The sequence below is a fragment of the Ochotona princeps genome, chromosome 8 (genome assembly GCF_030435755.1).
Source record: "Ochotona princeps isolate mOchPri1 chromosome 8, mOchPri1.hap1, whole genome shotgun sequence".
Taxonomy (NCBI): domain Eukaryota; kingdom Metazoa; phylum Chordata; class Mammalia; order Lagomorpha; family Ochotonidae; genus Ochotona; species Ochotona princeps.
The window spans coordinates 25107752-25132190 of NC_080839.1; the positions used below are offsets into that span (position 1 = coordinate 25107752).

The 24439-nt window shown below is 57.3% G+C and overlaps 5 protein-coding genes across 5 annotated transcripts; 4 read left to right on the top strand and 1 right to left on the bottom strand.

Moving 5' to 3' along the window:
• Positions 1 to 2294: 2294 nt before the first annotated feature.
• LBX2 (ladybird homeobox 2) lies at positions 2295 to 4177 on the top strand. Its single transcript, XM_004590692.2, has 2 exons — positions 2295 to 2683; positions 3683 to 4177. The coding sequence occupies exons 1-2, from the start codon at positions 2488 to 2490 to the stop codon at positions 4060 to 4062; spliced, it is 576 nt and encodes a 191-aa protein (XP_004590749.2). The 5' UTR covers positions 2295 to 2487; the 3' UTR covers positions 4063 to 4177.
• A 3461-nt stretch (positions 4178 to 7638) lies between these two features.
• Positions 7639 to 13819, top strand: CCDC142 (coiled-coil domain containing 142). The gene is made up of 9 exons (XM_036496273.2): positions 7639 to 8851; positions 9044 to 9130; positions 9207 to 9356; positions 9469 to 9599; positions 9688 to 9801; positions 12515 to 12629; positions 12846 to 13023; positions 13161 to 13360; positions 13472 to 13819. Exons 1-9 carry the CDS (start codon positions 7822 to 7824, stop codon positions 13726 to 13728), a joined length of 2262 nt encoding a protein of 753 aa, XP_036352166.2. The 5' UTR covers positions 7639 to 7821; the 3' UTR covers positions 13729 to 13819.
• A 203-nt stretch (positions 13820 to 14022) lies between these two features.
• MRPL53 (mitochondrial ribosomal protein L53) lies at positions 14023 to 15430 on the top strand. The gene is made up of 3 exons (XM_004590782.4): positions 14023 to 14446; positions 14527 to 14639; positions 14933 to 15430. Exons 1-3 carry the CDS (start codon positions 14355 to 14357, stop codon positions 15064 to 15066), a joined length of 339 nt encoding a protein of 112 aa, XP_004590839.2. The 5' UTR covers positions 14023 to 14354; the 3' UTR covers positions 15067 to 15430.
• A 2761-nt stretch (positions 15431 to 18191) lies between these two features.
• MOGS (mannosyl-oligosaccharide glucosidase) lies at positions 18192 to 21734 on the top strand. Its single transcript, XM_004590691.2, has 4 exons — positions 18192 to 18662; positions 18837 to 19063; positions 19519 to 19715; positions 19943 to 21734. The coding sequence occupies exons 1-4, from the start codon at positions 18320 to 18322 to the stop codon at positions 21684 to 21686; spliced, it is 2511 nt and encodes an 836-aa protein (XP_004590748.2). The 5' UTR covers positions 18192 to 18319; the 3' UTR covers positions 21687 to 21734.
• A 299-nt stretch (positions 21735 to 22033) lies between these two features.
• Positions 22034 to 24350, bottom strand: WBP1 (WW domain binding protein 1). Its single transcript, XM_004590781.4, has 4 exons — positions 24044 to 24350; positions 23147 to 23249; positions 22861 to 23037; positions 22034 to 22698 (listed from the first exon to the last, which is right to left on the bottom strand). The coding sequence occupies exons 1-4, from the start codon at positions 24110 to 24112 to the stop codon at positions 22235 to 22237; spliced, it is 813 nt and encodes a 270-aa protein (XP_004590838.2). The 5' UTR covers positions 24113 to 24350; the 3' UTR covers positions 22034 to 22234.
• Between the last annotated feature and the right edge of the window lie 89 nt (positions 24351 to 24439).

Consider the following 24439-nt stretch of genomic DNA (forward strand, 5'->3'; position numbering starts at 1 on the left):
CTACTGGAGAGGGAATGCTGGAAGCCCCACCCCCCACCCCATGCCTGCAGCGACAAGGAGGGACATTCCAGAAAGTGGGCCCCCATGGTTTGGGGAAACACATGGAAGCAGGGAGATCAAACCCCGGGGGCGGGGGACGGGTGTGAGGGGGTGTCTCTGAGACCAGGAGTGCCCCAGCCCCAGCCGGGTCCAGAACACAGGTTTAATCTCTTAATCTGTCTCATTAATCACTCACCCTCCTCTTGCCCCACTCCTCGGATCCAGTTTCGCCCCAGCTCAGGTTCCAGATGCTTCTCTGAGAAAAGCCCCCTTTCTGCGCTCCTCGCTCCATCCATCCCCCAGCCTGAACTAGTCCCTGGTGGGCCTCTCTGCTGAGGCCATCCTCCTTTCCCTCTCCTCCCCCAAACTCTGTCTGGGGACCTTCCAGTGCCATTACCTGAGCTCCGCCTCCCTTCTGGCCCAGGGAAGAGGTAGGAGAAGGGGGCCCCAGGCGCCTCCCAAACGCGTAATTGAGAGCAGAGGTAAAGGACTTAAAAGCCACAGGGAGGAGACTGGCGAGCAGGTCGCTGTGTCTGCAGGGCAATGTGCTGGGCTGGCTGTGGCTGGGCAGGTCCAGCTTCCTCCAGAGAGAGACTTTAATTGCAGATTAAGTGAAACCACCAGGACGGCTCTGAGGACCGAGGCCTGCAGCTGGGAGGATCTCTCCCGGTTGTCCCTGCCCCCCACCATTAATAACCAATTAACAGGGTCCCAAGGCAGCTCAGTTTTCCACCATGGCCTGGCCCTGCTCTCTGACCCAGCCATGGCCCATCAAGCTTCCAGTGTGTTGCCCAGGCCTCTATGAGGGCCCTGTGTGTGTCTACAGGTTGAAGCTGGAGGGTGGGGGGCTGTTCAGGTATCACTGTTGGGAACCCTTTACTGAAAAAGAGACCACCATCCCCCAACCTACTATCAAGTTGCCATCCTGTCCTTGGTCCTTGTCAAGGAGTGCAAGTGTCTAGTCCAGATACTATGGATCTTCGAAGCCTTGCTGGCCCTGCCCTTGCTGAGACGTGTTGTCTCTGAAATGTCTTATTTATACCCAAGAGGGTTGTGTGATGCCCACCTGTAGGCCCAGGACCAGAGTCCAGAGTAGGAGCGACAGTCAGGAGGACATGGCTAAAACATGAGTAGAGTTTGCATCTGGGTTGGCATGGCAGTGGTGTCTGTCCCATGGTCTGACTGGGTCAATGAAGACTGCCTTTAAAAAAAAAAAAAAAGATTTATTTTTATTTTTATTGCAAAGTCAGACATATATAGAGGAAGAGAGACAGAGAGGAAGATATTCCGCTGATTCACTCCCCAAGTGATTGCAATGGCCGGTGCTGTGCCAATCCAAAGCCAGGAGCTTTTCCGGGTCTCCCACATGGGTACAGGGTCCCAAGGCTTTGGGTCGTCCTCGACTGCCTCCCCAGGCCACAAGCAGGGAGCCGTATGGGAAACGACTGCTTTCCCAGGCCACAAGCAGGGAGCTGTATGGGAAACGGGGCTGCTGGGATTAGAACTGGCGTCCATATGGGATCCTGGTGCATTCAAGGTGAGGACTTTAGCTGCTAGGCCACCGGGCTGCCCAAAGACTGTCTTTTAAGTCACATTTTCTGGGAATCATTCCCGCTGGGCTACTTCTGAACCTCTACAGGTTGGGGACTCTCTATAGGAGCGCAACAAAGAGACAAAGATTAAGTGAAGGACCAATAATGTGTGTATTGGGGGGAGGGGGCTTCGGTGGCAAAGACACCTCCTGGGCAGCAGTGCAGCCCTGAGAGGTGTCTCTCCGGAGGCCCAGGGCTCCCTGGAGATTCTCTTCGAGTCTTGGCCTAATCTGGACATTTTAGGCAGGATGGGGTAGCCTGGGATCACCTGCTCTTGCTTCCTCCAAACTGTTCTCTCCCAAATCTCATCTACAGGTTGAAGCTGGGGGGAGGAGGGTGCCTTCCTTGCTGTGTTAATCATTTCCAGCTCCCAATATCCCCTAACGAGGACCAGGGGTCCCAGTACAATCAACCCTGATTCTCCACCCTGGGAACTTTGCAAACTTATGAACTGAGGGGCAGAAGAAATAATTTTATAGTCCTTAATTGAGTTTAGATCCAGAGTAGCAGCCAGGCAGGGAACCTTGAGGAGGACTTTCAGGGAGCGCTTGGGTCCGCGCCGGCCCGGCGCAGATCCGTGGGGTGGCCCGGGTTTGGTGGGGAGTTGTGCTGGCTTCGCTCCGCGCGTTCTCACCCTATAGAAGCACCACTGCTGAGACATCTTCCGCGCTCTGGACCCACCACGGCCCAGGATAGGGAGGTGGGGGGTGCAGGAGGAGGGGCGCCCGGGCTCGGGCCCAGCGCCGGGGGCGGGTCCGAGGCAGGGGCCCGGGCTCGGGAATCCTGTGCCTGGGACTCTTGCTGAGCCAAGCCGAGTGCAGGGGGCTGTTGATCTCCACCAAGCAACTGGCCGGCCATGAACTCCGGACGCCAGCCCCGGACACCCTTCAGCATCACAGACATCCTGGGCCCACGTCTGGTGCCCCGGGCACCCTCCGCGATGCAGCTTCCAGAGTCGGGTCCTGGTCCCACGTCGCCGCTATGCGCGCTGGAGGAGCTGACTAGTAAAACTTTTCGTGGACTTGCCGCGCGCGCCCCGCAGCCCTTTGAAGGTATATAGCATGGGCCAGGGAACCGACTCTAACTTGGCCATCTCCCCGACTTCTCTCCTAGTCTTGATCCAATCTCCATTTCACCCCGCTCCGGTAACCCTAATTCGCTCCCTGACGGCGGCCGCGTGCCAGGGACTCGCACCTCCCGCTCCTCACCTCTCCTTCCTCAGTTCTTTGGCTTCGACCGCTCGGGAGAGCAGGCAGCCTCTCCGGCACGGACTGGCCTGTCAAGAAGTCCCGCACTCTAGGGTCGGTTCGCTGTAGGCGGGGCAGTCGCGACAACGAAGACAAAAGAGAGGAGACAAAAGGCTGGAGCCACCGGCGGTGACCGTGTGATCAGGGGCAAGCGCGGCGCGGAAAGCTCCGGGAGGCCAGGTTCGGGTCTGTCTCGCAGCCGTCACAGGGAGGGCACTCTATCTCCCAGCGGACGCAGCCGACGGTCCTTGGCGCGGCTCTGCGCACTCCCCTTTTCCTCACTCAGTACCTCCCTCGTCTCTCCCCGTGGAGCTCAAGAATTGGGCTCTGGCACCACTAACGAAGTGTCAGCCTAGCGTGCGGCTCGTTCCAGGAGTCTCGGAAAAGGGCACGATCCTGACCCTGTCACCTTCACCCCGCGGGTTGCCACCCATCTTTGTTACCATCCTCAGCCAGCAAGCCCGCCCAGCCTAGGGCTCAGAAGGGCCTCAAAGGCCCCGCCCCTGGAGGCTCCGGTCCCAGTTGGCTTGCCCTTCTTCCTAGCTCCATCCGCAGCCCCGCAGCCCAGCGGCCAGCTAGCTCATTTTGCGCTCGCTGCCTTCACCTCGGCGTGAGTACTCCGAGGACCCTCGAGGGCTTCGGGAACGGATCCACGTTCCCGTCCTCGTCCTTCTCGGCTCTCTCTTTCCCTCCCTCCTTCCCTCCCCCCCGCGCCGACCCACCTCCAGCTATTCCTTCCCCTGGTCACAACCGGATTCCAGCAGCCCGAGACCAACTGATTCCCGTCCCCCCTACATCCTACAGGCAGGGCAGCCCCGGATGCACTGGGACCTCGGCCCGATGGCCGAAAACGGCGCAAGTCACGCACGGCGTTTACCACGCAGCAGGTACTGGAGTTGGAGCGGCGCTTTGTCTTCCAGAAGTACTTGGCTCCGTCAGAACGCGACGGTCTGGCGGCGCGACTCGGCCTGGCCAACGCACAGGTGGTCACTTGGTTCCAGAACCGGCGCGCCAAACTCAAGCGCGACGTTGAAGAGATGCGCGCCGACTTGGCCTCCCTCCACGCGCTGTCGCCCGCAGTCCAGTGCCGCCTAGCGCTGCCCAATGGCGCGCTTGGCCCCGGCCACGCTGGGCCCGACTCGGGGCCCCACCTGTCGGAGGAAGAGATCCAGGTGGATGATTAATGGCAAAGTCTGCCCTGGACTCCGGGGTCCTGGACTCCTCCCCTTTGCGCTCCGCGCTGGGTCTGGTACTGGGACAGCGGGAGGAGGTCCACCCGGGTGTCTTCAGCTCAGCCCAGCCCAGCCCAGCTGCCCACCCTTCGCAGCTGTGGAGAATAAGGTGTAGGCTGTCACACAAAGCCTTAATCTGGAAGTGGGGAACCACTAACAGTAAAATCTGCTGGTTACTGCAGAGATCCAGTGCTTGACACTGTTTTCAGGGCTTGGAGGTAAAATAATGGTTCTTTTTTTAACAAAGGAAGAGTCCGGTCATCAGGATTTGGGCCAGTATTCCCAGCCAGCCTCCCGGGCCTTTCCTAGCCATCCTTCCAGGTGAAAGGAACGGGGTGGGACTACGTATGCCTCCCACCCCCACGGCCCCTATGGTCCCGGGACTGCCCCCATATGCTGCCGACTGACTGGGAGATCTCACATCCCACGTCTAGGGCAGCGCTAGGGTAAGGACTTTCTGCACAGCTCTGCTCTTTCCTCCCTTTGCTTGTTCATGGGACCCTGCCCTGACCTTTCTGACCTTGGAGAAGGAACCTTATTCTGGGACACAGGCAGAGAGAAGGGCACAACTCACTTCTTAGAACCCAGTCCAGCTCCTGCACTGGGAATGTTACCACCAAAGACAGTGGCTACCACGGGGAATGAGTAAGTGTGGCCCAGGAGGCAGGACCTGGAGCAGCTGGACTTGCCTCTTGGTTCCACTGAGGCTGGTGTGATGGTGGCGGGAAGGGGAGCAAAGCATAGCTCCAGCCTTCCCCACCCCTGGTGTCACAGCCAATCCTTGGCTCCTCCCTGCTTCCCTTCCCTCCTGCCATTCTGACCTGCCCACCTCCAACTTGCCTCTCCCCTCTCCCTAGGTGTTTCAACTCCAGAGGCTGTCAAGGGCAGAAAGCAGTTCACCAGGAGTTTCCACCGCAGGAGGGGATAGTCCAGGGAGGACCAACATGGCTGGAAGGCAGATGAGAGTCTGACATTTCTCCACAAATAACTACTGCTTACTGAGCAGTTCCTAGCGTTTCCTATGGATTCAGCCCCAACCCAGTGGGACCGAATTTTTCATCCACATCTGTTTATTTTCCTTTTATCCACATTTTAAAAAGATGTATTTTTTCTTTTTAAAAAGATGTATTTATTGTTATTGTAAAGGCAGATATACAGAGAGAAAGAAAAATAGAAAGATCATTCATCCACTGGTTCACTCCCCAAGTGTCCACAACAACAGGAGCTGAACCAATCCAATGCCCGGAGCCAGGAGCTTCTTCTGGGTCTCCCATGCAAGTGCGGGATCCCAAGGCTTTGGGCCTTCCTCGACTGCTTTCCCAGGCCACAAGCAGGGAGCTGGATGGGAAGTGGAGCAGCCAGGATGTGAACCAGTGCCCATCTAGGATCCCAGCACATGCAAGGCAAGGCCTTTAGCTGCTAGGCTACTGTACCATGCCCTCATCCACATTTTTAAAAACATTGCCTAAAACAGTGTCTGGCACATAGTTGGTGTATACAAAGAGATTGGTGGCTGTTTCCTCAGAGACAGAGCCCAGAACTGTAGGTGAGGAGCCATGTGTGACACAATGGGTGAGTGATGAGAGTGACTTGAACTGGGCAGTGAAATGCTCTATGAAATGGTGTTGGGGAAAGGGATGAGTCTGAGGTGGGGGCTTGGTTAATGAGCGGGCATTACAGTCGCTCAGGCCAGAGGCAAGGAGCATTTGAAGTAAGGTAGTGGCTGCAGCAGTAGGGGTAATGAGAGGTTTATTTTAAAAGGCATCTCAGAAGAAGATTGCAGTGACCAAACATGAGGTCAAGAAAAGGGAAGGCTTTAACATGATTTCCCAGGTTTCTGGATAAAGCAATTGGAACATGGAAGTCTGTGTTATTAACTGAAATTGGAACTTAGGAGAAAAGCAATCCACTCATGAAGGTGATGGATTAAGATATGAATAATGTTAAGTTGGCAAATTCAAGGAATGACCAGGAAGCAAGCAGTACAGCTCAGGGCTGTGAGGTGGGCTCCTCTCCCTCCTTCAACAGGCCCCCTTCCTTTTTTTTTTTTTAAGATTTATTTATTTTTATTGGAACGTCAGATATACAGAAAGAAGGAGAGAGAGAGAGGAAGATCTTCCTTCCGATGATCACTCCCCAGGTGGCCACAAAGGCTGCTGCACCCGGCCCCCTTCTTTTTTAAGGCATAAGACCTTTCAAACCACTCCCTGTCATCTTTCCTGGCCCATCTTTTATTCTTCCCTCTGGCTCTGGTCTCACTTTACTGAAGTTCTCTGAACTTTTCAAAGATTTATTTATTTTTATTGGAAAGTCAGATTTAAAGAGAGAAGCAGAGACAGAGAGAAAGAGCTTCCGTCTGCTGATTCACTTCTCCAGGGGCCACGACAGCCAGGGCTGAGCTGATCCGAAGCCAGGAGCTAGGATCTTCTCCAGAGTATTCCAGGCAGGTGCAGGGTCCTAAGCCCTTGGGCCGTCCTCCACTGCCTTTCCAAGGCCACAAGCAGGGAGCTGGATGGGACATGGAGCAGCTGGAACTGATCCTGACACACGCAAATCAAGGACTTTAGCCACTAGTCTGCCGCACTGAGCCCTGAACTTTTCTTTTTTGGGGGAGGAGCCTCTTTTTTTTCACTGAAAGCTATCATTTATTTTTATTGCAGAGTCAGATATACAGAGAGGAGAGACAGAGAGGAAGATCTTTCATCTGATGATTCACTCCCTAAGTGGCCACAACAGCCAGTGCTGCGGCCATCCGAAGCCAGGAGCCAGGAGCTCTTCCGGGTCTCCCACACGAGTGCTGGGTCCCAAGGCTTTGGGTCGTCCTCGACTGCTTTCCCAGACCACAAGCAGGGAGCTGGATGGGGGAAATGGAGCCGCAGCGATTAGAAGCGGCGCCCATATGGGATCCCGGCGCGTTCAGGGCGAGGACTTTCGCCGCAGGGCCACCGCGCCGGGCCGAACTTTTCTTTCTTTGTCTTTGTTGGCGGTGTGTCCTCTATAACATCTTTTTCCCAAACCATCCACTTGTGAGCATTTATCACTGCAGGATTTGCTTCCTGTCCTGCGCTTCCTCAAGGGCTGAGCCCACCCCCCGGACCCCTCGGGGCATCGGCCGGTCTTAGGGCTCAGCACAGCCGACAGCGGGCGGGACCTCCGAGAGCGGAGCGGCTGGGAGCTGCGATCCCAACTTTCCCTTCCCGGTTAGTGCGCCTGACGGAATTCTCTGCCGTTTGAGAGCAGCAGCGACCCCCCATGGGCAGCGGGGTCGCAGAGAACAGCCAATGGGAAAGGAAAGGCGGTGCCCCGTCTGGGGACTCGGGGCTGACCGGCCGGAGCCCTCCACCCTCCACCTGAGGCATAAAAACCTACTAAAAACACAAGGGAGACTGCCTTTGCCCGTCGGGACCCTCCACACTCTCGTCACAGCCCCCCGCCTAGCTAGATTCGCCCTTAGTCTTCGCAGTCCGCGCCGACCCTCACCTACAGTAACCCGAAAGTAGCTGATACTCGCCAAAGGGCGGGGTAGGACGGGGTGGTGGCCATCTTTGTTAGGGGCAGAAGCCTCTGGTTACGGAGCCCGAGACAGTCCATAACCGTCCTCAGGCCTCACGGACGGGAGCTGCAGCCTCTTGGGATGGGGCGGAGTCCTGGCTACCGCGGGCGCTGGGCCGACCGGGGAAGCGGGAATCGCTAGACTCATTCCAGACTCCCATGGCCCTGGCATCTCGTTCCGGTGGTCCCCTGCCTCCGCTCACTACCGCGGCCCCACTGTGGGCACGGCCTGGGGATGCTGGGGAGGAGCCGTGGGAGGGAAGGCAAGCGGCCTTTCTCCGAGGAGAGGTTCCTGGCTACGCTCGGCTTCCAGTTGCCCGGAACATCCCCGGCCTGGACCTGAGGCCCGGGGCAGCGCCAGGGGCCGCGAGCGAGCAGCGCGAGGCCGGCTCTGCGGACTGGAGGCGGGAGCTGGCGCCTGGCGGCCCGATCCCTCCCACGCTGCAGCGTCTGCGGACCGTGCTGTTGCGGCTGCACCGCGAGCGGGAGCAGCTCCTGCAGGCCCGGGACTGCGCCCGCCACCTCCAGGCGGCCGTGCGCCTCCTCAGGACCCTGAGCACCGGCACGCCATCCGTCGGCTCGGGCCCGGTACCTCAGTTGTGCCGCGACCTACGGCTGCATGCTCCCGGAGGGGCGCTCCGGCGAATCGGCCTCCGGGACACCCTCCTAGCGCGCGCCATCGGACTAGCAGCCCAGCGTCTAGATGCAGCCATCGAGATGCAGCTTGTCGCTGTGGGGAGGGCGCCTGCCAGCCCGTCTCTGTCTTCCCGGCTCGCCGACCTGCTGCAGTTGCTCCCCACCTACCACGGACTGCAGGGGAAAGCCCTGAGGCACGTCCCTGGGGCCGCGCGCCCTTTCCCCACAGCCCGTGTGCTTCGTCTCCTGGCGGAGGAGCGAGGTTGCCAGATGGCAAGGAGGCTGGAAGGGGCGCTTTGGAGATCGGGTTTAAAAGACCAGCTCCGTAGGCAGTGCCAGGAAGAGCGGGAGCTCCTGCCAGGGCTGCTGGGCTTGGTGGGGGGCGTGGCAGGTGCAGCCGGCAGTGCACTGGGCCTAGGAGGGGCTGGCAGTCTGTGGAGCCAATATTGGACCCTGCTGTGGGCAGCCTGTGCTCAGAGTCTGGACCTCAACTTGGGACCTTGGAGAGACTCCAGGGTGGTGGCAAAACAGCTGGACCAGGCACTGGGTCAGGGTGAGTACTGGGACTTGATGGGTGTTGGGGAAGCCAACCCTGGTCGGGTTCCGGTTCTCCTATCTGGAATTTCAAGGCAAGGTCTTGAGTCTGGTGGGAAGCTTCCTTCCAGCCCTGCCCATTCACTGGCTGGGTGGGGATAGTGGGACGGGAGGCCATGTTTTCAGCCTCCAGGATCGTTTCTTCCATCAGCATCCCTGCCTCAGGAGTGTGAGAAGGAGCTGGCTTCTTGGTGTCACAGCCTACGCCGTCAGTCTCTCATCGGGAGCTGGGACCAAGGTGAGAAAGGGTGCGGAAGGTGACCCCAAGCCCTGGCTCAGCCCTCCTCCCTCAGACTCTCCCTTCCCATTCTCAGGATTCTGCCAGGCCCTAGGGTCGGCTCTTGGGGATCTGAGCAGCCCTCCAGGGGCTTCTCACACCGCGCAGTTGCTGCAACAGCTCTTCCCTCCTCTCCTGGATGCCCTCCGACAGCCAGAATCAGGGCCGCTCTGCGGTCAGCTGCCTGGTGAGTGAGGGACTGGGCATACCCCTGGGTTTCTGCTCTAGTCTCAAATGTGCCTCTGCCTGGAAGGCGCCTGTGATGCCTAAGGCATGCGCCCTGCTGCTCCCCTGCCCAGGTCCTGCCCCCGTCGCCCTGGCCCTCTGTACTCTGCAGACTACCTTGCTCTGGCTCCTGGGCCGAGCTCAGCGGCACCTGGCAGCATGGGCCCCAGGCCCATTCCTGCTTCTCATCCAAAAGGACTTACCTGTGAGTGGGAGGGGGAGTGGGTGGGAGAGCGGTCTGGGCTGGTCTGAGCTGGTCTGAGCCTTCACACACCCTGCTTTTGCACCCAAAGCCCCTGTTACGTGAGGTGGAAGCTCTGTCTAGGCTGACCTCGGAGGAAACTTCAGGGCCGGAGGCAGAGCAGCAGCTGAACCTGGAGATGCACAGGTTGGCCACACGGATACAGGTGAGGCCCAGGGCCCTGAAGGGACGGGGTGAGGCCCTGCCCTGCGCTAGCTCAGGCAGCAGCAGCACAGCAGAGGACCTTAGCCATATGGAAGCTCCTGGACTCTGCTACATTGATCTTTCTTGCATTAATTTTTTCTCTCTGCTTTAGGACTTGCTCATTTATTTGAAAGGCAATGAGGGGGGGGGGGAGAGAGAGAGAGAAAGAAAGAAACTCTTCCATATGCTGGTTCACTCTCCAAATAGCTACAGTGGCCTGGGCTGGCCCAAACTGGAGCCAGGGGTCAGGGGCTTCATCTAAGTCTCCCCACAAGTCTCCTTAGGTCATCTTCCACTGCTTTTCCCAAACCATTAGCAGGAAGTTGATTCAGAAGTGCAGCAGCTATTATTTGAACTGGCATCCATTGGAACACCAGCACTGCAGATGGCAGCTTCACTTGCCACAACATCGGTCCCTTCTTCATGTATCAGATTACTCCCATAAAGAGAAACCTGTGCTCATTCAGCAGGTACAGTTTATAGAGAAAAAGTAGGATAAATGAACTCATCTTTCCTTTACTCACAAGTTTTTCATATCATGTATCTTTTTTCTTTAAAAATGTACGTTACATTTCATTAAATAAATGTCCAGAGTTTAGAAAGTTGACATAGAACAGAGTTGCCAAAGGTTTTTCAGGAGAAAGGGCATTCATTTATTCCAACCTGCACTTCTGGTTGTGGCATCTCAGCTGTAGCCTTTATCCACACTTGGTGGTTTGTTCCAAGATTTTTCTTCTATTTTTATGAATAAAACCTTTATACTTCTATGTAAACATTCCCCCATTTTTGCACATTATCTGTTCCTCTTGTGGAAAAATGTCTTTTGTTTGTTGTCTTTTCTCGTCCAGTTCTCTCTTTGCCCTGCCTGGGGCCTGGCTGTCGAGGTCGGTCCTTGCTCTCCTGCTCCTTTGCAGTGTTTCTGTTTCCCCACAGTGTAGAGTGGGGCTCTTCTGGCTCCCTGAATGCCAGCACCTCTGTTTGTCAGCTGGGCATTTCTACCTCATTTTACTACTGTCTCTGATCTCACCACACCCCAGGGCAAGCTCACCCTACACCGGGCAGTGAGGCAAGGGAGCCCTGATGAATGCCATCCAGCGCCTGTGGCAGGAGCTGGTGGCTGGGCAGCCTCCGAGAAGTGGCAGAGGTTACTGGAGGTAGGCAACTCATAGACCTGCGGGGGAGTGGTAGTGAGATGCGTTGGCCAGGGCAGAGGCTGTGTGGTGTGAGGAGACGCAGGGATGCAGGAAAAAGCAAGTTGGCATCAGATTATGGCAGGCGGTGAACACCAGCCCATAGGATTTTTGCTCTGTCTCATAAGCGATGGGCAGCCGTGGCAAGAGCAGATGGGGAAGAGGGAAGTTACAGAGTGGGGTCCAGCTATAGGAACAGCGTGCTAGAGATGTGGGGAGACATGGTATGTGAAGGATTCAGTTCTTCGTAGTTGTGTTGAGGACAGAAGACATGGAACAGGGATTGTGTGGCCACCATGGTAACCAAGCACTGCGAAGCACTCTCCGAGCCTTGCCCTGGTGAGTGTGTGGTTGGGTGTCTGCTCTGGGTGCTCCGGCACACACAGCTGGGAGTGACAGAGATCAGGCATCTGAGTTTCTCTGCAGCTGGATCTGCAAGGTCAGAGATAGAGAGGGCGGGGGTATGTGTCAGGCTTCTAATGTGCACCTTGTTGAGTGCACAGTTTCTCAGTGTCCGTTCACACAAGGGTGATGTCCTTGGAGAAGGAGAGACAGAAAGAAAGATCTTCCCTCTGCTGGTTCACTCCCCAAATGGCCACAACAACCACAGCTGAGCCCATCTGAAGCTAGAAGCCAGGAGCTTCTTCCGGGTTTCCCACATGGGTGCAGAGTCCCAAGGCTTTGGACCGTCCTCCACTTTATTTCCCAGGCCACAAGCAGGGAGCTGGATGGGCAGTGGAGCAGCTGAAACATGAACTGGCACCCATATGGGATCCTGGCACTTGCATGGTAAGGATTTAACCATTGAGCCACCATGCTAGGTCCTAGAGAGGTTGTTTTCCTACACACCAGGAACTACATGGGTCCCAGCTCCAGGCCTGCCTTCCCTTCGAGCTTGCTGGCATCACCTGCTGCCATGTGTCCCACTTCTTGGGGCTCCTCTCCTCTAAGATGGGCTGCAGAGACCTTAACCGCATCTCGTCTTCCTGCAAAAGCAAAACTGACCAAGCACGCCAAAGAAACAACAGAAGTAGCACTCGGACCTTGTCTTGTTTTACGGGTTAGGTTGCTCTTGAGGGGTGGACGTGAGCTGTGGAGAATACTCAGTCAGGACCTTGGAAGGTTGCTGCATCTCAGAACTTTACCTACCCGCTGTCCACATATGGTTCTCACCTTCCTTTCAGTGCAAGGAACCTCAAGGGCATTATCATCTCTCTCTTCCCCCACTCTGTTTAAGGTCCCTACCGAATGAAAGTAACCTGGAGGATTTTTTCCATCCTTTGAACCAAGTTGAGGGGAGCAGGACAATTGTTCATAATCTAGATCCAGAATTCTTGGCAAACCCAGCACCAGCCGTGGTGGTGTTTCTCTGTGGAAAGTGTTCATGTTCCCATAATCGTGCATACCCCTCTAGGGCTTTACAGGCACTAGGGGAACAGCAGTGTAATTTGACAGGCACCGTTCATTTTCTCCCTGCTCCCACAGCTCCTGCCCGAAGAGTCACTGGGTCTCTTCTCTGAAGCATGTCATAAACAGGCCACACAGGGCTTCAAACTCCACATGCCACAGGGTCGGTACTGGCGGCCTCGACTCTGTTCTGGTAATTCCTTAACCCAGTTTTTCTATTTTGAGGGTTCTCAGGGTTACACTGGAGTTGCCCCACCTCCCCCGATCCTGGCTCCACACTGCTGTTTCCATCTCCATCCCAACCTTCTGGGGTTCTGAGCCCCCTGAAATTGTACTGTTTTACCCCCAACACCTCATTTAGGAACTCAGGAAAACCCCACATCTTGTCTGTTCTTTTCCCCCACTCCAGAACTTCCCAGCGTTCCTAGTGAGTATGCTGGATTGGTGGTCCGCACGGTCCTGGAGCCTGTGTTGCAAGGACTGCAGGGGCTGTCCCCACAAGCCCAGGTCCCTGCCCTCGGGCCAGCACTTACAGCCACCCTGCGTGCCTGGCTCGACCACATCCTCACCTGTGGGATCCGGTTCAGGTGGGGAGCAAAGACAGTAGTGATGATGATGATGATGATGATGATGTGTGTGTGTGTGTGTGTGTGTGAGTGAGTGAGAGTGAAAGGTGTGGGGAAAAGTGGTGGGTCCCTTATTCACGTTGTACCTTCCCCTTCAGCCTGCAGGGGGCGCTGCAGCTCAGACAGGACTTTGGAGTGGTCAGGGAGTTGCTGGAAGAGGAGCAGTGGGGCCTGTCCCCAGAACTTCGCCAAAGCCTGTTCATGCTCAGCATCTTCCAGCAGCTGGATGGGGCCATTCTGTGTTTACTGCAGCAGCCCCTGCCCAAGACCCGAGTGGGCAGGAGGCGCCTTTGTTGCTGTGAGTGCCTGCCTCTCCTCCCTCGCTGCCCATGTGCACCCTCAACCCTTGCCAGTCTTCACCAGCCCGGCTTTAACATCTCGCCATCAGCCTTCCTCCCATGCCTTGCAGGTACTTGTACTGACGTCCAGTCCACAGAACTGCCCAGCAGCTGCCTCAACAGCCTAGAGAGCTTGGAGCCCTCTCTGCGCCCTGGCATGCTGTCAGCCCGGACAGCTCAGCTGCTAAGCAGCCTGCGTGGAGGAGGCCCCAGCCCCGAGGCCTACCTGGTGGGAAATCAGCAGGCCTGGCTGGCCCTGCGACAACATCAGGACTCTCGGTGGCACCTGACTTTCCTTGCCTGCCTGGGTATCAGCCCTGAATCCTAAGGAGAGGTGTCAGGAAGCCAGAGACCTGCCAGCTCTGGTTGGAAAAACCCCAACATGTGGAACTGTACATTAAAGCAGCCTAAAATCGACAGCCTGGAAGAAAGCATTCTTGAGAACCCCAAGCTTCAGAAGTTAAGGATCCAAGATCATGCCAGCACCTGCAATCCACAGAGAAGGGCAAGGCCACGGCCTAGGACCGGGAGCCCAGCATCTCGGAGGGGGGGGGGGGGCATTGTCCCCTGTCGGTGAACACCCGTCAGGAAAGGGGGAAGACAACATGGTGCAGAAGGGCGAGATGCCACTCCCCCACTTATGTGCAAGGAACCAGGCTCCAACCGGTGAATCAGAGAAGCACGATGAGCAAGGATCAGTCCCACGGGAATGTTAGCCAGACACCCTTCCCCACTATTTTCTGTCGTTTAAAAAATCCTGGGCTGTGGGACCTTGACTTAGGACCGGCACCGTAGGGCACGCCAAAGGAAATCCCACAGAGGTTCCTGCACCATTGAGCCTATCGCTGCTGCGGGTAGCTGGGGAGCTACTACTGGCGGAAGCCCGGCCAGGCACAGCTTCCCGCGCAGAAGGGCGCTTCCGCTCGCGTCAGTCTTTCCGGGGCGGAGTTCACCATGGCGGCGGCCTTGGCTCGGCTCGGGCTCCGGGGCGTGAAGCAGGTTCGGGTTCAGTTCTGTCCCTTCGAGAAGAACGTGGAGTCGACGAGGTACGGGGGAGAAGAGATGAGGACGGGAAGGGGCTCACCTTGTCCGCGAGCGGCGCTCACCCCCTTTCTCCCCACCGCAGGGCGTTCCTTCAGGCGGTGAGCAGCGAAAAGGTCCGCTCCACCAATCTCAACTGCTCGGTGGTTGCGGACGTGAGGCACGACGGCTCGGAGCCCTGCGTGCACGTACTGTTCGGTGGGCTCCGTGGAGGGGACGCGGGCGGGAGAGGTCGGGGGGTGCACGGCCAGGGGAGAGGGAGAGAGGACAGCGGGGGTGCACGGCCAGGGGAGAGGGAGAGAGAGGACAGCGGGGTGCACGGCCAGGGGAGAGGGAGAGAGAGGACAGCGGGGTGCACGGCCAGGGGAGAGAGAGGGCAACGGGGTGCATGGCCAGGGGGACGCGGGCAGGAGAGGGCAGCTGGCCACCCTCCGGGGGGCCAGTTCCGACCTGGGCGGCCCCGTGCTTGACTCTTCTGTTGTCTTCCTCAGGAGACGGGCATCGCCTGATCATGCGTGGTGCCCACCTCACCGCCGTGGAGATGCTCACCGCCTTCGCCTCCCACGTCCAGGCCCGGGGAGCAGCAGAGGGCGGGGACAAACTTGGGGCAGGTGGCGGGCGCTGACCTTGCAGGGGAGATCCCACAGCAGCAAAGGATTTTAGCCTGATCCTGGGCTAAGGACTTGGATGAATTATTCCAATCCCTCCTGATGTGGAGCGCCAGAAAGACCCATGGCGACAGTGTTCTTTGAGATGGCATCGGGGAGGGATCTAATGGAAGTTGTAATTTATTTATTTATTTTTTTAAGCCCTTTGGAATGTGCTATCAACCTGCACGCACTCAGCATACCACCTACTCCAGTCACAAAGCTGGTCTGAGTTCTTTGAATTTCTGTGTCAGTGCCTTCTGAGCTCTTAGCTTACTGTGGATGGGGCCTCTCTGCCTTCAGACTTATTCTCATGCTCATAAAGGTGTGTTGGCCTCATTATTTTGCTTCTCTCTTTATTCTGCTTGGGACATCTCATCCACTGTCATAATTTTTTAAAAAGTACTTATTTTCATTGGGAAAGCAAATTTACAGAGAGAAGAGACAGATCTTCCATCTCAATGGCTGCAATGGCTAGAGCTGAGCTGATCCAGAGCTAGGAGCTTCTTCTGGGACTCCCACACAGATTCAGGATCCCAAGGCTTTGGGCCTTCTGCCACTTTATTTCCCAGGCCACAAGCAGGAAGCTGGATGGAAAGTGGAGCATCTGGAACATGAACTGGTGCTCATGTGGGATCCTGGTGCTTGAAAGGGGAGAATCAGCCTGTTGAGCCATTGTGCTGAACCCCACTATCATAATTTGAACTACTCTAGTTAAACCCTCCGCTTCTGTAAGGTTCTTTTTTTTTATTATTTATTTTTATTACAAAGATATACAGAGAGGAGAAAAGACAGAGGAAGATCTTCTGTCCGATGATTCACTCCCCAAGTGACCGCAACGGCCGGTGCTGCGCTGATCCGAAGCCAGGAGCCAGGAACTTCCTCTAGGTCTCCCGCACAGGTGCAAGGTCCCAAGGGTTTGGGCCATCCTCAACTGCTTTCCCAGGCCACAAGCAGGAAGCTGGATGGGAAGTGAAGCAGCTGGGATTAGAACCGGTGCTCATATAGGATCCCGGCATGTTCAAGGCAAGGACTTTAGCACCTAGGCCACTGCACCAGACCCTAAAAAGATTATTTTAAAGATCTTATTTTTTATTGCAAAGTCAGATATATAGAGAGGAGAGACAGAAAGATCTTACATCTGCTGGTTCACTCCCCAAGTGGCTGCAATGCAACAGCCAGAGCTGAACTGATCCGAAACCAGGAACCAGGAGCTTCTTCCAGGTCTCCCGTGCATGTGCAGGGTCCCAGGACTTCAGGTCATCCTCTACTGCTTTTTCAGGCCACAAGCAGGGAGCTGGATGGGAAGTAGAGCAGCTGGGACATAAACCGGTTCCCATATAGGATCCCGGTACATGCAAGGCAAGGCTTTAGCCATTAGGCCACCATGCCGGGCCTGATTTACTTATTTTCATTGGAGAGGTAGGTTCATAGGAGGTGAGACACAAAGATCTTCCATCTGCTGATTCCCCAAGTGGTCGCAACGGCCAGAGCTAAGCTGATCCAAAGCTAGGAGCTGGGAATTCTGCACCCACACAGGTGCAGGGTCCTAAGGCTTTGGGCCATGTTTTACTGCTTTTCCAGGCCACAAGCAGGGAGCTGCAGAGCAGCCAGGCCAGGGAACCAGTGCCCATATGGGATCCCAGTAAATGCAGTAAGAGGACTTTAGCCACCAGGCTACCACACAGGGTCCTCCCCTTTTGTTTTGAAGTTATTTGAAAGGTAACTTTTGGATTAGGAGAGGGAGAGATGGAAAGGGAAGTCTTGGCATCTGCTGGCTGATTCACTTCCCACATAACCGCAATGGCCAACCCTGACCAGGTCTGGCCGGGATAGGATCTACCTCCAGGTCTCCCAGGCCATTTTCCAGTGTTTCCCAGGCACTTTAATAGGGTGCTGGATCAGAAGTAGAGCAGCAAGGACTCAATGCCTACATTGCAGGCAGCTTAACCTACACCGCAATGCCGCCCCCATCCCACTTCCTTTTCAAGGCACTTCATCTACTGGGTCACCTTGGTGGAAAGCATAGGTTTCTGTGGTTCTGCCTTCTCCCTTTGCGTATCTGAGTCCAGAATTTTTTAAGCCATCATGCCATGGATGTGGCTCCGTGTCAGCACCCCTTAAGAGCACTGGTTCCAGATCTGGCTGCTCCACTTCTGATCAGGTTTCCTGCTGATGCCCCTGGGAAAGCGGATGAGCATGGCCCAAGGACCTGGGCCCCTGTATCCACATGGCCGACCCAGAAGATGCTCCTGGCTTTGGCCATGCTCCTTGCCATCATTTGGGGAGTGAAACAGCAGATGGAAGACCTCTGTCTATCTAACTCTTACTTTCAAATAAAGTAAATCTTAAGAGTTTCTGAAGTGATCTCTGTTCTTCCATTTTGTGTCATTGCATTTTTCTACCTCATCTCCTTTTTTTGATTATTTTTTCTGGTGCTTAATTTTCTCTTGCCAGAGCACATGATTGGTTTTATCTACCAGTATTGCCTGCTTCAATAAAACAATGCCTGAAGTATTTTTCATGCAGGGTCAACACCCATTAGTATAGATCATAGACTCAAGTGAGGGAAATCAGCCTTTAAGAGAAATGTAGAGGGCCCGGTGCAATAGCCTACTGGCTAAAGTCCTTACCTTCCACATGCTGGGATCCCATATGGGTGCCAGTTCGTGTCCTGGCTGCTCCACTTCCCATCCAGCTTCCTGCTTGTAGCCTGGGAAAATAGTAGAGGACTGCCAAAAGACTTGTTTGAAGTCACAGGGTCGCTTGAAGACACAGCTGAACTAGACGTCAGCCCTCCCTAGTGGGTCCACCAGGGAAGAAGGCGCTGGGTGTGTGCGACCCAGCCTGGAGCAGGTGCACAGCGCTGCGACCGGACAACCACGTCTCAGGCCACAGATTTCCATTTGATTATAACAGCGTCTGAATACAGAGTCGTTTAAAGTAGGTAGGTTTTCTCTACTAGTCTGCGGATTCCCCGGGGACACTAGAAGCGCGCGAATCCCAACCAAGGACCGTCTGGTGAGGAACCCTTCGCCCAGCGGACCGCAGTTCAGGCAGGCAAGCCCCGGCCTGACGTGGCGGGGCGGGGCTTCCGGCGGAAGGCGAACGTAGAGCCGGGCGCGCGGACCGGCAGGTGCGGCTGCAGGGACCGTGGTCCCCGGGTTCGCGGCTCGGGCCGGAGGGGCGAGGCAAGGCCTGGGCTCCAGGGACGCCGGCCTCTGTGGTAGGATGGCTCGGGGCGAGCGGCGGCGCCGCGCCGCGCCGGCGGAGGGGAAGCGCCCCGCCGAGAGGGCGACCCGGGGTATCCCCGAACGGCGGGGCGGCGGGGCCCCTGGCACCCCAGGGCGAGCGGCCTTGGCCATCGTTGTCCTGCTCTTGGCCCTGGGACTGTCGGGGCGCTGGATGCTGGCTTGGTACCGCATGCGACGGGCGGTCACGCTGCACTCCGCACCCCCAGCGCTGCCCCCTGACTCCTCCAGCCCCGCTGTAGCCCCGGACCTCTTCTGGGGCACCTACCGCCCACAGGTCTACTTCGGCATGAAGACTCGCAGTTCGCAACCGCTGCTCACCGGTAACCGGGTCCCGGGGCGGGTGGGGCAGCACGCGGCTGGACACTTCCTGGGGGCACCCCAGCTTCATGCCAGAGCAAGATCGGGGCGGAAGGGATCAGGAGAGTTTAGAAGGGGGATGAGACTCCGAGGGGCAGGCCCCTGTTCCTTGACTTATGTGGCCGTTCTACCCCTAGGACTGATGTGGGCGCAGCAGGGCGCCACCCCAGGGACCCCTAAGCTCAGGCACACGTGTGAGCAGGGGGACGGCGTGGGTCCCTATGGCTGGGAGTTCCACGACGGCCTCTCCTTCGGTCGGCAGCACATCCAGGATGGGGCTTTAAGGCTCACCACTGAGTTCGTCAAGAGGCCCGGGGGTCAGCACGGAGGGGACTGGAGCTGGAGAGTGACTGTAGAGCCTCAGGTCAGGGTCTCAGGACCCCCTTTCTGTGGTCCGGACCCCTATCATTCCCCTGTTCCTACCAGCAGACTCAATACCAAGTGGGGTGGACAGCAGGAGCTCTGCTCTGCACCTGGCTGCCTGGCTCATCCCTTTAGGCACGTGCCTGTGTAACCATCTCTAAGCCTTGGCACTCTTGATTGTAAAGTGGACATCCTAATAGCACCTGACTGACGGGTTTGTAACAATGAAATGAAATGATCTGAACACAGAGTTCTTAGGGCATAGTGGGAAAGCTCTTATCGTTCCCCAGAGCCCCGTGCCAGGGTTATTTATCTCATGCTGCCCAGTGTACTGTTCACCTTCAGTACTGCCAGATGGCCAGCATGGATATCGCCCTTGCCCGCTGTCCCGCCCCTCACTCAGGCCGATGCTTGAGAAGGAATACAGCCTAACGCTGAGATTTCGTCTCTGTCCAGGCCTCGGGCACCTCTGCCCTCCCTTTGGTTTCCCTGTTCTTCTATGTGGTGACAGATGGCAAGGAAGTCCTTGTCCCAGAGGCCGGGGCCAAGGGCACGTTGAAGTTCATCAGTGGGCACACCAGTGAACTTGGCGACTTTCGCTTTACACTTCTGCCACCAACCAGTCCAGGGGACAGCACCCCCAAGTATGGCAGGTAAAAAGGGGAAGTGTGTTTGGGGGGGAGTGGGGGGGGAGGCTGATACATGCCGACTTCTAGCTCCCCTGTCCCACCTTGTTCCCACCCATTATGTTTGTTCTCCTCAGTGTCTGTGCCCACCATTACTCAGACTGCCATCTTTTGGGGCAGCTCACTGCTTTCCCTTTGTAGCCTTGACTGCCTCCTTGCGAATAACATTTCCTATTTGTCTCCTTCCCTTCAAGCTACAATGTCTTCTGGTCCTCCAACCCAGGACTGCCCCTGCTGACGGAACTGGTGAAGAGTCGCCTGAACGGCTGGTTTCAGCATCGGCCCCCGGGGGGCCCGCCTGAACGCTACCTGGGCTTGCCGGGTACTCTGAAGTGGGAAGATAGAGGCCCAAGGGGGCAAGGACAGGGACAGGGTCAGTTCTTGATTCAGCAGGTGACGCTACAAGTCCCCTTTTCTGTGGAGTTGGTGTTTGAGTCAGGCAGTGCCCGGGCAGCAGGGATGCCAGCTCCAGAGAGGCTGGCAGGCAACTTGCTGACCCAGGCCCTGGAGGGCCATGCGGAAGCCTTCAGCAAGCGCTTTGAAAAGACTTTCCGACTCAAGGAGAAGGGCTTGAGCACTAGTGAACAGGCTCTGGGCCAGGCTGCCCTCAGTGGCCTCCTGGGGGGAATCGGCTACTTCTACGGGCAGGGCCTGGTGCTGCCTGACCTGGGGTCAGAAGGCTCTGAGCCGCAGGTGGATCCTGCCCTCTTCCCTCCTGTTCCCCTGTTCACAGCAGTGCCCTCCCGGTCTTTCTTCCCCCGGGGCTTCCTCTGGGATGAGGGCTTTCATCAGCTGGTGGTCCAGCGCTGGGATCCCCGCCTTACTCGGGAAGCTCTGGGCCATTGGCTGGGGCTGCTCAATGCCGATGGCTGGATCGGTCGGGAGCAGATCCTCGGGGAGGAGGCCCGAGCCCGAGTGCCCCCAGAGTTCCTGGTGCAGAGGGCAGCCCATGCCAACCCCCCAACTCTGCTCTTGCCTGTCGCCCACATGCTCTCCAGTGGCGACCCAGCTGATCTGGCCTTCCTTCAGAGTGCCTTTCCCCGCTTGTGGGCCTGGTTCTCCTGGTTGCGGCAGAGCCAGGCTGGACCAGTGCCACTCTCATACCGCTGGCGGGGCAGGGACTCAGCCCTGCCCACCCTGCTAAACCCCAAGACACTGCCCTCGGGGCTGGATGACTACCCCAGGGCCTCACACCCTTCCACAGCTGAGCGGCACCTGGACCTGCGCTGCTGGGTGGCGCTGGGCGCCCGTGTGCTGGCCCAGCTGGCGGAGCAGCTAGGGGAGGTGGAGGCAGCTGCTGAGCTTGGCCCACTGGCTGTTGAGCTGGAGGCCGAAGACAGCCTGAATGAGCTGCACTGGGCCCCAGAGCTGGGTGTCTTTGCGGACTTTGGGAACCACACAAAAGCTGTACAGCTCAAGCCTAGACCCCCTCAGGGACTGGTTCGTGTAGTGGGTCGGCCCCAGCCTCACTTGCAGTACGTGGACGCCCTGGGCTATGTCACTCTTTTCCCCTTGCTGCTGCGACTGCTGGACCCTAGGTCATCCCACCTCGGGCCCCTGCTGGACGTTGTAGCTGACAGCCGCCACCTCTGGAGCCCCTTTGGCTTGCGCTCCTTGGCGGCCTCCAGCTCCTTTTATGGGCAGCGGAATTCAGAGCATGACCCACCCTACTGGCGGGGGGCTGTGTGGCTCAACATCAACTACCTGGCCTTGGGAGCACTCCACCACTATGGGCAACTGGAGGGTCCGCATCAGGCCAGGGCTGCCAAGCTTCACAGTGAGCTCCGTGCCAACGTGGTGGGCAATGTGTGGCGGCAGTATCAGGCTACAGGTTTCCTGTGGGAACAGTACAGTGACCGGGATGGGCGGGGCATGGGCTGCCGCCCTTTCCACGGCTGGACTAGCCTTGTCTTGTTGATCATGGCTGAAGACTACTGAAAGGGGTTAAGGGGTTTGGGGAGAGCCCAGACCCCTTGTGCCACTCTGACCTCTGCTCCCACCACCCCCTGGACACCAGAACTCCAACTTCCCTCAGTTCATCTCAGGTGTCTACTACCATTCCATGCAGCCCTGGGGTGAATGTGAATCCAGAGTCTATTTTTCTAAATAAACCAGTAAAGATATGAAACTCCGTTTTGCCAGCCTTGCCTCACCAGTCCAGATCTCAGGACCACCTGCTGTCATCAGCAGGGTGAGATAAATAGCTGTAACCTAGGCCCTCCCAATTCAGTTGGTTAAGTGCAGTGCAAGTACATAGAGTTCTAGTCCACCCAAGTCCACAAGCAGCTGGTTCACATCTCTTTAATGAGATCAAAGGCTCCTGTGTATGGCTGGGGGAAAGGTGGGTAGATAGTAGCACAGTGCCCCAACACTGCTCTTTCCTCAGGGCTCCAGCCTCTTGAGGCAGATTCTGGGAAGACGGGGAGGGGCCAGGGAGGACTGGAAGAGTTGGAACCAGGGTTGTTTCTGGTGGGCAAGTGATCCACTCATAGGATGTCCCCTTCACTAGAAATCAGCCCCATGGGAGGGACCTGGGGTGTGGTCTCAGGGGGCAGTGCACAAGCAGAGTGGTCCTCCAGATCTGGCAGGGTAGTGCTCACCCTCCCCTCTTCCTTGCTGGGCTCGCCCTCACTGGAGTCAGGACAAGGGCAGAGCTCTATCCCCGAGTCACCAGTCAGGCGCCGATAGCGGCACAAGGGGGGTGTGTGGGCTGGGCTTGCCCCGGCCCTAGGCTCACCCTCTTGGTGAGGGGGGGCACTGTGGTGGGAGGAGACACCCTCCAGGGTCATCCCCACGCAGTGCGCAGGACAGCTAGACGCTGAGGAAGGGCAGGTACAGTCACTGGAGGCAGTCAAGGGGCGACCTGGGACCACAGTATAAGGAGGTGGTGGGGTGCCTGGGCGTTGAACCACGTCTTCATAGGCTGGGGGCTTGAAGGCGCTGAGGAGGCCTGCAGGGGAGAGGAGAGCGTGGTTGGTTGGAGGTAACCAGACACATGTCCCTCCTGGGAAAGGGGGCTGTGTGCTATCTGCAAAAGGGAATGTGGGGACAATGCAGGATCCTGGTGCAGTAGAGGCCTCTGGTCATGGGCCCAGAGCCTCAGGTCACTCACGAAGGTCAAGCAGTGAGCTGGAAGGGACTGGCCCAGCGCCGTGGTATGCCCCATGGTAGGCCAACAAGTTGATCTCCCGCTGCCGCTGCTGTTGCTGCAGCCGAAGTTTAGCTCGTCGGTGGCGGAAAGCGCAACAGCAGCTAAAGAGGATGAGGACAGTCCAGAGCAGCCAGAACCCTGTGGGAGAGCCAAGGGAGGGGGCACTTGGATAACTTCTGAATGAAGGGTGCCTGGGGGTGCCCTCCTGAGGCCCCAGGGAGGGTGGGCAGGGGGACTGGAGACTCACACCAGAGCTCATAGTAGTAAGTGCAGCAGCCAGTCTCCCCGCAGCAGTGGCCGCTCTCACAGAGGTAGGGCTGGTTGTTCACTCCCGGACACAGCTCACGAGGCTGGGGGCAAGGAGGCTCTTAGGACTGCAGGCCACCCCAGCCTCTTACATGCACAACCCCACCCTGGGAGTGAAGCTCTGCCGGGCAAGATGGGGGCCGCTGGGAGGAGGGCTATCAGTGGCAGAGGACTTTGGAACAAGAGTCAGTGTGGAGAATAAGACATACAAAGAAGGGAGGAACCTCTCACACCTGGGACTGCCCTCCACCCCACCCCAGGGGCCTCCTGCCTCAGAAGACAGTGGGAGCTGTCAGTCAGATACTGGGTACTGATGTCAGGCCAGCTCTCATCACCACCTCCCACCCCCAGGCTGGGTCTCAGGCTTCCTAGCGAGGAGGAGAGGCAGTGGGAGCCCCAAAGTAGGGCTCTCATCCGGGTGGGATTGCTGTAGTTCTAACGGATGGCACCAAGGGCGCGAGTCTGGCCTGCAGCTCTTCTCCAAATTGCTCCCTCAAAAGAGGCTGCCAGACTCAGCTGTGACAACAGACACACAGAAAAACATCACCAAAAACTGTTGCGAGACCCAAGGAGGCTCCCAGGGGCCTCCCTTCGCCTCTGGTCCCTGGAGAACCACTGCAAGCTTCCCCTGCAGCCCTGGATGGGGTGCAGGAGACTGCAGGCAGAGTCGACTGCGTCTGTTACAAAGTTTAGACAAAGCGTGGAAGGGACACGTCCAAGAACTTCACAGTACCTTTGGCCCCTTGAGCTCTTCCCCCACCCCCAAAAGAAAGGGACAAGGTGAGGTAACAGAGAAATAAATGGCTGTCGTGGTAGGCTTTGGGGACTGTTGGGATACCTGCTGTTGCGGCGCCCGAAGTGCCCCCCAGGCCTCCTCGCTGCTGTTTCCGCCGCTGGCGCGAGCCATGCCTCCACCTACAGCCCCCTGAAGACCACAGCCTCCTCCACCGCCAGCCGCCCCGCCCCTGCCACCTCTGCCGCCACCTCCATGCTCCCTGCCCGGCCCATCTTCGCTGCCGCCACCATCACTCCCCGGCCGGAGGTTCCATCCGGGGAGAGCTCCGCCAACTAGGATCCAGGTTGCTCCATCCTGCCAATCAGCATCGCCCCCCGACAGACGGACCAATAGGAAGAGACCAGGGGTTTCTTCCTGTGACCAATCTGCAGCAGCAGCTCAGCTGCTCGCCCAGACAACAAGAGCTCGGACAGACAAAGAGTGGGTAAGGGCCGACCA